At 41.7% G+C, this 13250-nt stretch overlaps 1 protein-coding gene across 1 annotated transcript in view; it reads left to right on the forward strand.

Moving 5' to 3' along the window:
* Positions 1-13250, forward strand: part of LSG1 (large 60S subunit nuclear export GTPase 1) — a 29686-nt gene that overhangs the window by 15186 nt on the left and 1250 nt on the right. Inside the window, 6 exon segments of the mRNA XM_088838042.1 lie at positions 3530-3928; positions 4329-4430; positions 4578-4730; positions 5139-5280; positions 10321-10400; positions 12326-12499. Coding sequence (XP_088694168.1) covers positions 3530-3928; positions 4329-4430; positions 4578-4730; positions 5139-5280; positions 10321-10400; positions 12326-12499 — 1050 coding nt within the window.

Raw genomic sequence — 13250 nt, forward strand, 5'->3', positions numbered from 1 at the left:
AGGATAGAGTTCTGCGACCTTTCGTGGACTTAATAAGCGCAGGTGTACCAAGCACTTAAGATGTATTTGAGAGGCTATAACAGTAGTTATTGTGCTATTACTGTTGTTAATAAAAGCTAACCCATAGAAGACCTGTTCTTAGCAGGCACTGCTATTCTGAGTACTTTCTGTGTTTTATTTCATTTTCTCCAGAAAGAGTGTAAGTGCCTGTAATCCTCGGGCAATCTGGCTTCATAGTCTGTCCTCTTCATGGCTTCTCTTGTTTCAAATCCTTCCTGGAAGTTGGTGTCTAGTTGCAGTGCTGAATAATTATTTATCAATATATCACTCAGCCCTGATACAACAACCCAGTGGCCCTGTTTGAAAATGGGAAAAGGATCAGTTTTTACATCTGTGGTATTCCCTGAACTGACAATCAAGGATTAGATTCTCAAGGGAAATGGGATTTGTTTGCAGGATCTGTTCTCAGGGAATCTTTGCTGCTTCCTGTTGCTGGCTGACAGCTAACTTGTGGAGTTGTTTCCCTGTCAGACTGGGTTGTCAGTGCTTGGTTTATGGAAGATATTCTTTCTTCTTTTTTAAAAGTTGAACCCTGTTTATTCTTCCTAGAGGACTCTGATGCTGGGAGGGATTGTGGGCTGGAGGAGAAGGGGGCGACAGAGAATGAGATGGCTGGATGGCATCACCGACTCGATGGAGGTGAATTTGAGTGAACTCCGGGAGTTGGTGATGGACAGGGAGGCCTGGCGTGCTGTAATTCATGGGGTTGCAAAGAGTCGGACACGACTGAGCAACTGAACTGAACTGAACTGACCTGAAGTCTTCTGAAATCTGTTCACGATTTTCCAAGTTGTTAGCAGCTACTGTTGTGATATTGTGTCTAATCACATCTGTCATTTGAATATCAAGCATGAACTTATTAAAAATGGATATTCACTATTTTTTCACCTATCTGAAGTTTAGTTCTTTCTCCATGGTTGTTTGGAGAGGGAAATGGCAACCCACTCCAGTATTCTTGCCTGGAGAATCCTGTGGACGGAGGAGCCTGGTGGGCTCCTGTCCATGGGATCGCATGAAGTCAGATAGGACTGAAGCAACTTAGCATGCATGCGTGCGTTGGAGAAGGAAGTGGCAACCCACTCCAGTATTCTTGCCTGGAGAATCCCAGGGACAGAGGAGCCTGGTGGGCTGCCATCTGTGGGGTCGTACAGAGTCGGACACAACTGAAGCGACTTAGCAGCAGCAGCAGCCATGGTTGTTTAACCATTCTTTTTTTTTTTTAATGGGACTTTTTTTTTAATTGAGTACTTTTGTTTTCTCTCAGCCATTTGTTAAATTGCACTGTGTTCCCCAAAAGATGGACGTTTCCCTTCTTTCTTTTTTTGGGGGGAGGGTGTGTGTGTGGCAGAGTTTTATTAAAGTGAAAAAGGGACAGATAAAGCTTCTGACATAGACATCAGAAGGGGGATGGAGAGTGCCTCACTCGCTAGTCTTAGCAAGGGAGCTATATATACTTTTTCAATTGGTCCCTTCTTTCTTTTAAATTTTGATGTAACTACTGCAAAGTCCTTTTGTTGCCTTTATCATTTTTCCTGAACCTAAACTGCTTCAAGCCTTAGTTTTCCTAATACATACGCATGTTCAGTTCACATTCTTGTGTTCTGCCTCTTTCATACTTTTAAATGATTCAGAATAGTACACAGTGACTTCTTGACATTCATTATAGAAATTGCTTCCAAGTTTCTTTTTGAGTCGCCTGAAATGACAGTGAAATCATACCTCTTCTCCCTGACTTTTTCTTCCCTAAAATGTAGGATACTATTTAACTGAGTTCATCATGCCTTCTCCTGTAGATTATTTGGAAATGATAGGTTTGCATCATTTCTAAGTCTAAATCAGTTCACCCTTATTGATAAGAATTGGTAATACTGTAAATTGTTGTATTTCTGCTCTATTATCCATAAGAATTCAGAGATTGTTGTTAAGTTGCTAAGTCATGCCCAACTCTTTGCGATGTCATGGACTGCAGCACGCCAGGCTTCCATGTCCTTTACTATCTCCCGGAGTTTGCTCAAATTCATGTCCATTGAGTCAATAATGCCATCCAGCTGTCTCATCCTCTGTCGTCCCCTTCTCCTGCCTTCTATCTTTCCCAGCATCAAGGTCTTTTCCAGTGTGTCAGTTCTTCATATCAGGTGGCCAAGGTATTGGAGTTTCAGCTTCAGCATCAGTCCTTCCAATGAATATTCGGGGTTTATTTCCTTTAGGATTGACTGGTTTGATCTCTTTGCTGTCCAGGGGACTCTCAAGAGTTTTCTCCAACACCACAGTTCAAAAATATCAATTCTTTGATGCTCAGCCTACTTTATGGTTTGACTCTCACATCCATACATGACTACTGGAAAAAACCATAGCTTTGACTGTACAGACGTTTGTTGGCAAAGTAATGTCTCTGCTTTTTAATATGCTGTCTAGGTTAGTCATAGCTTTTCTTTCAAGGAGCACGTATCTTTGAATTTTATGGCTGTAGTCACCATCCGCAGTTATGTTGGAACCCAAGAAAATAAAGTCTGTCACTGTTTCCATTTTTCCCCATCTGTTTGCCGTGAAGTGATGGGACCAGATGGCATGATCTTAGTTTTTGAATGTTGAGTTTTAAGCCAGTTTTTTCACTCTTCTCTTTTATGCTCATCAAGAATCTCTTCGGTTCCTCTTTACTTTCTGTGATTAAAGTGGTATCATGTGCATATTTGAGGTTGTTATTTCTCCTGGCAATCTTGATTCCAGCTTGTAATTCATCCAGAAGGATTAATATACCCATGAATTGTAAATGATTTTACCATTCTCTTTCCAAAAAATAGTCATTGTTTGGTGAATAATTTCCATGCACAGAGTTGTTTTGTTGCTCTTATATTTCACACACAGGGACCTGTGCTCCATGGTGCTGTGATTTATTAAAGGCAGTTATAAAAGAATAGTTTCCTTAACTATGAAAATCATTGTCTTTGAAAATTCAAATATATATTAATTATAAATTATACCCTTCTTGCTTTGTGGAGAGAAGAGAATGTTAGCTGTTTTACTGTTAATGAGAATGCTTTTATTTTATTCTACAGCCCATTGCAAAAGTACTGCCAAGGAATTCAGCTTGACACAGGCTTTTCTAAATAAACTCTTACCATTTTTTTAATAGATAAAAGAGTTACCTATTAGACAAGGTCAAGGTGTTCAGGGTAGTATGGTCTTAGACAAGAGTTATCTGTTAGAAAAGTAATAGATGCTGTTTGTTCAAAGTTCAAGTAATATAAAAATGTGTGATGTGAAGGCCCACCTCTCTAGTGGGCACCACTGTGGATTGTTCAGTTATATTCTCATGCTATCTCATCTCCTCCCTCTGTTCACCTTTCCTCTTCTTCATAATGTTTTTTGTCCTCTGTTCATCTTAGATAACCAACTCTGAGTGTTCTCACCAGAGTGAAAAGTGCAGTTGTTAACACTTCTGAACTTTTGTCGTTTGTTATTTCATCAGGAAGAAGTAAACGGAGACACTGGAGAGGCCATCACAGCCGAGTTTGAAAACTCCAGTTGTGACGAAGCTGAAATTCTCCACAAAGAGACTGAACACCTTTCCCTTGGTGACATTGCCAGTAGTGAAGAAGACGAGAGTGAGTATGAGGACTGTCAGGAGGAGGAGGAGGAGGGCTGGCAGACGTGTTTGGAGGACAGCAGCAGCTCTGACGAGGAAGCCTGTGGCCAGGACTGCAAGGAGGGCCATACTGTGGATTCTGAGGCTCAGGGGAGGAAAACCCCACAAAAGAGGCAAATACACAATTTTAGTCACTTGGTATCAAAGCAGGAATTGCTCGCGGTCTTAAAGCAGCTGCACTCTGGAAAGAAGGTGAAGGATGGACAACTTACCGTTGGACTGGTAAGATGGGATACGTCATAAAATGGATTCATGAGGGTCTGTATTCCCACTGCACTGGAACCTGAGACCAGTCAGGCCCTGGTGTCATAGGGAACATTGAAGACTTCTTGTTGCCCATGGGAGTCGTGGGCGCAGGCCATGTGTGACAGACAAAGCCCACCTCAAAGAATGAACTTTCTCAAGGCTTAAACTGGTTACACCCTGTTCGTATTAGTTACCTTCTGCAGTCTCCCAGTTAATCCCTACATGTTTGGTGACTTACAAGATACCAGAATGAAAACTTTTAAGGTTGCCTTCTGCCCTCTGGTCCAGTGTTCTTTCCTTTAGATGGGGTAGGCTTTTGGCATCCTGTGATGATTGCCAACTTTTACTGTAGACATTCCTTCTGACTCCCTTCTAGGTGGGCTATCCAAACGTTGGTAAGAGTTCAACAATCAACACCATCTTAGGCAACAAGAAGGTATCTGTGTCTGCTACGCCTGGTCACACCAAGCATTTTCAGGTATTTCTACAGCTTCAGCCTCTGCATTTACTCCTCAGACAGTTCCTCCCTCTTGAGTGTTTTCTGAAGTTCTTTGCCACTTGTGTGCTGCTCTTCTTTCCCTTTCTGTGCTGTGTGCCCAGCCTAACCCCCTTACTTGTCCTTCAGACTCTCTATGTAGAACCTGGCCTCTGCTTGTGTGACTGCCCAGGCCTGGTGATGCCGTCCTTTGTCTCTACCAAAGCCGAGATGATTTGCAGTGGAATCCTCCCGATTGACCAGATGAGAGATCATGTCCCGCCTGTATCACTAATATCCTTGGTGCTGTGCCAAAATTGTGGTTGTTCTGTGTATATTGGAGCTTCAGAAAAATCTGGGTAATTAAACAGGGGAGGAAAAAATAATCCCTCCTTACATAATTGTAAGGATTAGAAACAAAGATTGTGTGATTTATCTCTGAATTAGGATTATCTCACAAATCTGTAGTGTATTTAGGTAAAAATGTGTCATCTTGAAGTCTGTTGCAGAGATAATATTTTTAAAGGATACATTTGGAGGTAATCATTGGTGCATAAGGCTTTTTTTAAAAGAGGGACTGAAAGTCTTTTAAAATTAAGAATAATCATACTTCTTTGGAGAGGTGGAAAGTTTTTTGTCACCATGGTGCTGAAATACAGTGTTCTTAGAAGATGCCATGGGGAGGAGGAGGGGGTCAGTTCAGAAAAGTAGATTCCTTGACAAGCTTATGTTTGCCAGAATATTCCAAGACATGTTTTAGAAGCTACGTACGGCATTGACATCATAAAGCCTAGAGAGGATGAAGATCCCCAGCGACCTCCAACAGCAGAAGAACTGCTGACGGCTTATGGATGTGAGCAGTAATTTGTTTTAAAATGTTAACAAAAAATAATTACTGACGGAAGTACCCTGCAAAGATACAAATTCAGAATTTTCGCTTAGCATTTGTCATCTTTTAGGGTTGATATTTTTGTGGTCCTGTTGGTCTTTCCTGCAGAGTAGCCTCCAGGTAGCTGACTTGGTAGCAGTTTTGGGGTCCAGCAGTAAAGGAGGGGAGCTGGCTGCTGCCTGAGTGGTATTTTACTTCATGTTAAGTGCTTTTTAGAGAAGGAGGTGTGCTATATTCCTTGCCTCTTCCCCAGTTTTCATCGTAGAAATCAGTGCCTGGAAGACGTGTCTTCCCAGGCTTTCGTGGTCTCAGGCCCTTTCCTATAGGAGGCCTTGACGTAGGGCTTCTGATCTGAGGCTCTGTTGGCTTTTCTTCATGGGAGTTCCATGTGGAAACTTCCCAGGTGGTGGTAGTGGTAAAGAACCTGCCTGCCAGTGCAAGAGACATGAGAGATGAAGATTCAGTCCCTGGGTTGGGAAGATCCCCTGGAGGAGGGCATGGCAACCCACTGCAATATTCTTGCCTGGAGAATCCCATGGACAGAGGAGCCTAGCAGGTTGTAGTCCATAGGGTTGCACAGAATCAGACATGACTGAAGCAACCTAGCATACACACACATGAGAATTATCTTTGTCATTTCTCCAACTGACTGTGATTTATCTATCTTAAACACAAATTTTAATCTGGAGAGACCTGTATCTACCTAAAGAAATATCAGTGTTAAAAAATTTCCATGTATATGTATCTTGCCTTTCAAGAAATTGCCCTCAGCCAGGAAAGAGTTCAGGTTATTTGAGTGTTTACTGGCAGAGAAAGGTGATTTGATATAAACCAGTTAAATCAGGGGAGAAGGCAATGGCAAGCCACTCCAGTACTCTTGCTTGGAGAATCCCATGGATGGAGGAGCCTGGTGGGCTGCAGTCCATGGGGTCGCTAAGTGTCGGACACGACTGAGCGACTTCACTTTCACTTTTCACTTTCACACATTGGAGAAGGAAATGGCAACCCACTCCAGTGTTCTTGCCTGGAGAATCCCAGGGATGGGGGAGCCTGGTGGGCTTCCATCTATGGGGTCACACAGAGTCGGACACGACTGAAGTGACTTAGCAGCAGCAGCAGCAGTTAAATCAGACCTTGAATTTTTGCCTTAGTTGAGATATTTTGAAGAGGATAGATATTAAGCACTTGTGGTAAGACTAGTATAAAAATCACAGGACAAGAAGGGGTCTTAAAGATTTCCCCATCCCTCATCTCCCTTTCCTTACAACAAGTAATCTGAGCTCCAACCATAGAATGACTTGCCCAAGGTGGTGTCTGGTCAGTGGCATAGCCTCAGTGCGAACCTAGGTTTCTTTCCTAATCCCTCTCTCCCTTGTGCTGGCCTGAAAGATGGGGAAAAGTAGACTTTGTATCAGACTTTGCTTCTGGTTTGATATCCAGATAAAACTGAAAGTAATATGAGTCTTTTCAAATTTTTCATCAAATTCTCTCTGGTAAATCAAAAAGTGAGAACAAAGCCAGTTTGTAAAAACACATGCCTAAACATTCTTAAAATGCTACTACAATTCATCATCTGTCCATGTATTTGTTAACCACTTTATCTTCTAAGAATCACTTTTTTCTATGCATCATTTGTGTCTTAATGATTTGTAGCAATTCTTTGCCACCTATGTTTCAAATGTTTTTCCTGATGTATATTTTCTTTAGCCCTATAGAAGTCAGCTTTGTTCGGTTTTTAGTTTTATTGGGTTTGGTGTTTTACTTAGGAAAAACTGTTTTCCTATAATTTTTTTTTTTTTTAATTTTTAGATTTTCATCCTCCTCCCAAATGTACTTTTGTGTGTAGTTGTAACTAGTTTCTTCTAAACTAAAGGACCCAACATAGAGCTAGAGCTAGTAGGAGGAGCTGGGTTTTGAACCTGTCAGCTAAAGCCTCTGTTATTACCAGCTGTGCTTTGTTGCTCTCTTCTAATTGAATTAATATTAAAGGAATCTTTGTTGTATGTTTGGGAAACTGGAAAAAGTGTAGGTATATCATTAAATAAGAAAACTTGATCTATTGCTTTTGGTTTTGCAATCTTAAAAACGACAGAATGATTTCTGTTCGTTTCCAAGGCAAACCATTCAATATTACAGTAATCCAGGCCTATGCCCCAACCAGTAACGCTGAAGAAGCCGAAGTTGAACGGTTCTATGAAGACCTACAAGACCTTTTAGAACTAACACCCAAAAAAGATGTCCTCTTCATTATAGGGGACTGGAATGCAAAAGTAGGAAGTCAAGAAACACCTGGAGTAACAGGCAAATTTGGCCTTGGAGCACGGAATGAAGCAGGGCAAAGGCTAATAGAGTTTTGTCAAGAGCACGCACTGGTCATAGCAAACACCCTCTTCCAACAACACAAGAGAAGACTCTACACATGGACATCACCAGATGGTCAACACCAAAATCAGATTGATTATATTCTTTGCAGCCAAAGATGGAGAAGCTCTATACAGTTAGCGAAAACAAGACCAGGAGCTGACTGTGGCTCAGATCATGAACTCCTTATTGCCAAATTCAGACTTAAAGTGAAGAAAGTAGGGAAAACCACTAGACCATTCAGATATGACCTAAATCAAATCCCTTATGATTATACAGTGGAAGTGAGAAATAGGTTTAAGGGACTAGATCTGATATATAGAGTGCCTGATGAGCTCTGGACAGAGGTTCGTGACATTGTACAGGAGACAGGGACCAAGACCATCCCCATGGAAAAGAAATGCAAAAAAGCAAAATGGCTGTCTGAGGAGGCCTTACAGATAGCTGTGAAAAGAAGAGAAGCAAAAAGCAAAGGAGAAAAGGAAAGATATAAGCATCTGAATGCAGAGTTCCAAAGAATAGCAAGGAGAGATAAGAAAGCCTTCCTCAGTGATCAGTGCAAAGAAATAGAGGAAAACAACAGAACAGGAAAAATAAGAGATCTCTTCAAGAAAATTAGAGATTCCAAGGGAACATTTCATGCAAAGATGGGCTCTATAAAGGACAGAAATGGTATGGACCTAACAGAAGCAGAAGATATTAAGAAGAGGTGGCAAGAATACACAGAAGAACTGTACAAAAAGGATCTTCATGACCAAGATAGTCACGATAACGTGATCACTGACCTAGAGCCAGACATCTTGGAATGTGAAATCAAGTGGGCCTTAGAAAGCATCACTAAGAACAAAGCTAGTGGAGGTGATGGAATTCCAGTTGAGCTATTTCAAATCTTGAAAGATGATGCTGTGAAAGTGTTGCACTCAATATGCCAGCAAATTTGGAAAACTCAGCAGCGGCCACAGGACTGGAGAAGGTCAGTCTTCATTCCAATCCCAAAGAAAGGCAATGCCAAAGAATGCTCAAACTAACGCACAATTGCACTCATCTCACACGCTAGTAAAGTCATGCTCAAAATTCTCCAAGCCAGGCTTCAGCAATATGTGAACCTTGAACTCCCAGATGTTCAAGCAGGTTTTAGAAAAGGCAGAGGCACCAGAGATCAAATTGCCAACATCCGCTGGATCATGGAGAAAGCAAGAGAGTTTCAGAAAAACATCTATTTCTGCTTCATTGACTATGCCAAAGCCTTTGACTGTGTGGATCACAATAAACTGTGGAAAATTCTGAAAGAGATGGGAATACCAGACCATCTGACCTGCCTCTTGAGAAACCTGTATGCAGGTCAGGAAGCAACAGGCAGAACTGGCCATGAAACAACAGACTGGTTCCAAATAGGAAAAGGAGTACGTCAAGGCTGTATATTGTCACCTGCTTATTTAACTTATATGCAGAGTACATCCAGCTGGGCTGGAAGAAGCACAAGCTGGAATCAAGATTGCTGGGAGAAATATCAATAACCTCAGATATGCAGATGATACTACCCTTACGGCAGAAAGTGAAGAGGAACTCAAAAGCCTCTTGATGAAAGTGAAAGAGGAGAGTGAAAAGGTTGGCTTGAAGCTCAACATTCAGAAAACAAAGATCATGGCATCTGGTCCCATCACTTCATGGAAAATAGATGGAAAAACAGTGGAAACAGTGTCAGACTTTATTTTTTTGGGCTCCAAAATCACTGCAGATGCTGATTGCAGCCATGAAATTAAAAGATGCTTACTCCTTGGAAGGAAAGTTACGACCAACTTTGATAGTATATTAAAAAGCAGAGACATTACTTTGCCAACAAAGGTCCATCTAGTCAAGGCTATGGTTTTTCCCATGGTCATGTATGGATGTGAGAGTTGGACTGTGAAGAAAGCTGAGCGCCGAAGAATTTATGCTTTTGAACTGTGGTGTTGGAGAAGACTCTTGAGAGTCCCTTGGACTGCAAGGAGATCCAACCAGTCCATTCTAAAGGAGATCAATTCTGGGTGTTCATTGGAAGGACTGATGCTAAAGCTGAAACTCCAGTACTTTGGCCACCTCACGCGAAGAGTTGACTCACTGGAAAAGACTCTGATGCTGGGAAGGATTGGGGGCGGGAGGAGAAGAGGACGACGGAGAATGAGATGGCTGGATGGCATCACCGACTCTGTGGACATGAGTTTGAGTGAACTCCGGGATTTGGTGATGGACAGGGAGGCCTGGCGTGCTGTGATTCATGGGGTCACGGAGAGTCGGACACGACTGAGCGACTGAACTGAACTGAACTGAACAACGTAGCATTCTACAAGTAGCCTCCTTGAATCAGTGTTTAAAATCAAAGAGATCGAAGAAATAACTAGAGTGGAGAGAGACTGAACGTGTCTGTCACAGCGTGTTGCTAGGTGTTTGTCAAAAGATCAGATGTACCAGTATTGTCGGTCCTGGATTATCAGATATATTTGTAATGCTAACCGAAATATTTTCTACATCATTAATTGATTTTTTTTAAGGTAGGATAAGAATGCAATGTAGTAACAGAAAACGCTAGATGTCCATTTCCTCAAGTTTCTTTGTTACAGTGTCTTCTAACTTAGGTTTTATAAAATTAATTTCTCCTCATAGGTATGCGAGGATTCATGACAGCACATGGACAGCCAGACCAGCCTCGATCTGCGCGCTACATCCTGAAGGATTATGTCAGTGTAAGTGAACCCTGCCTCTTGTTCCTCTCAAATAAGCAAATAGGTCTTTTTCCATTGCATGTGTTTAGGGTAGGTAACCAGCTGGGTTATAAAACAGAGATTTTCTCTTTGATACTGTTTTATAACTGGAATTATACTCTTGATCCGGAGGAGCCAACATCGTATAAAACGTAGAAAAGACTGACATGTTATGAAATAGATGAACCTCTCTGAATATCTGTTATCAGTGAAGTAAGTATGTGAGCTATTATTTTCCTGTTACAGTGAGGACATGGTAAGTTTTGGGTTTTTCTCATCAGCAAAATAGGAGTTCATAGTACCTATCTCATGAGATTATTATGGGAAATAATGAGACTGGTGTATATGAGTTGGAGACAGACACCCCCATATACACAGACACCACTTAGCTCAGTGCCTAGTGTAAAATCAGCCCCGGTAGTGTTTATTATTAGTAGTAAGCTACTTCTTTCCACAGAAAGTATTCCAGGAGGCTGGTAATAATTGGCCATGAGGATGTCACTTTATTCCCTCCTCTTCTCAGTGTGTCATCAGTGGGGATTTGGGGGCACAGAAATAAAAGAGGACAGCTGTGTTCTTTTTTTTTTTTTAATTTAGGAAGAAAATAGAATACTTGTATGGATGGATTATTTGTTAATTATTCTTTGCCATTTGTCAGTCTGTGAAGGATGGGGTGGTGGTTGTTCGGTCGATCAGTTGTGTCTGACTCTTTGCAGCCCCATGGACTGCAGCACGCCAGGTTTCCCTGTCCTCCATCATCTCCTGGAGTTTGCTCAAACTCATGTCCATGGAGTCTCTGATGCTGTCTCACCATCTCATCCTCTTTCACCCCCTTTCCCAGCATCAGGGTCTTTTCCAGTGAGTCATTTCTTTACATCAGGTGACCAAAGTATTGGAGCTTCAAGTCCAGCAACAGTCCTTCCAGTGAATATTCAGGGTTGGTTTCCTTAAGGATTGACTGATTTGATTTCCTTGCTGTCCAAGGGACTCTCTAGCACCACAGTTTGAAAGTATCAGTTCTTCAGAGCTCAGCCTTCTTTATGATCCAGCTCTCACATCCATACATGACTGCTGGAAAAACCAAAGCTTTGACTAGACGGACCTAGGTCGGCAAAGTGATGTCTGTGCTTTTTAATATGCTGTCTAGGTGGAGGATGGGGAAAATAAGTTAAAAAAACAAGCACAGTCTTTAGAGTGTACATGGTAGAAAGAGGAAGCTTGGCACCCAGTGAACAACGGCATTAGGCCCAGTGTCCCCATCAGTGCAGCCACACTGTCCAACTGCATCCTGGCTTTTGTTTTGGAAAATACCCACATTAAGTATAGGGCTTCCCTGGTGACCCAGTCAGTGAAGAATCCACCTGCAATGCAGGAGACACAGTTCAATCCCTGGGTCAGAAGATTCCCCTGGAGAAGGAAATGGCAACCCACTCCAGTATTCTTGCCTAGGAAATCCCATGGACAGAGGATTCTGGTGGGCAGTCCATGGGGATGCAAAGAGTTGTTCACGACTGAGTGACTAAACCACCAACTACCACATTAGGTTTTGGATTGGCCAAAAAGTTTGTTCAGGTTTTTACATAAGATGTTACAGAAAAACCCCAAACAACTTTTTGGCCAACCCAATATAATCACATACTTGTACTGAGGAGTACGTTAAACAAAGTAAAAAGGGGCACAGAGAAGAAAGATTACATTCTAAGTTAGGACTATGGAAGGAGGGAGGCTGCTAGAACACTAAGGATCGTCGTCTGCGTGTTAGGACTGTCTGGCCGCAGTGGCCAGAACTCATCTTGGCTGTCAAAAGAACGAAAGTCCCATCAGTGTGCCCTGGGGAGAGGCCACCTCTGCGAACTTCACACAGATGCTCTGAGGAGGTGCTGCTACCACATGTGTTATCTCTGCAGGGTAAACTCCTGTACTGTCATCCCCCTCCTGGCAGAGATCCTGTGACCTTTCAGTACCAACACCAGAGACTCCTGGAGAGAAAAGTGAATGGTGGGGAAATAAAAATGCAGGTGGTTAGAAATAAAAAGACACATCAGATTGAAAATATAGTGGACAAAGCTTTTTTCCATCAGGTAAGTTTTAAAGTTTTTTTTTTAACTTCTGATCCAGTATACTTTATTGAACAGCTTTATTGAAAACAGCTGTATTTAGTAATAGCTTTATTGAAACGTCATTCATATATCATTGAATTCACCCTTTTAAAATATATGATTTAATAGTTTATGGTATATTCACAGAATTGTGTTAACCATCACCACCATCTAATTTTAGAACATTTTATCACTCCAAAAGGAAACCTTGTACCCATTAGCATTCACTCCCCATTCCCCACTTCCCCAGCCACTTCCAACCAGTCATCCACTTTCTCTATAAATAGATTGTTCTAGACATTTCGTATAAATGGGATCATATACTGTATGATCCTTTGTGGCTGGTTTCTTTAGCTAAACGTAATAGCTTCAGGGTTCATTCACGTATCCATACTTCTTTTGCTTTTTATTGCCAAATAATATTCCATTAAATGGATTATACCACATTTTGTTTATTCATTTGTCAGTTGATGGATATTTGGGTTGTTTCCAGTTTTTGTATGTTATAAATATAGCTGCTGTGTACGTTCACGCAAAGGTTTTTCTGTTTACATGTCTTTCTTTTCTCTTGGGTGTATACTTTGGAGTAAGATTGCTGGGTCATTGGAGTTGCTCTATAGTTAACCTTCTGAGTAGCTGCCAGACTATTTTCCAAAGCGGCTACACCGTTATACATTCCTACCAGCAATGTATGAGGGTTCTAATATCGCCACATCCTTGCCAAACTACAGAA

The sequence above is a fragment of the Moschus berezovskii genome, chromosome 1 (assembly GCF_049115385.1).
Source record: "Moschus berezovskii isolate FMDL1 chromosome 1, NW_MosBer_1.0, whole genome shotgun sequence".
In the NCBI taxonomy this organism is placed as follows: domain Eukaryota; kingdom Metazoa; phylum Chordata; class Mammalia; order Artiodactyla; family Moschidae; genus Moschus; species Moschus berezovskii.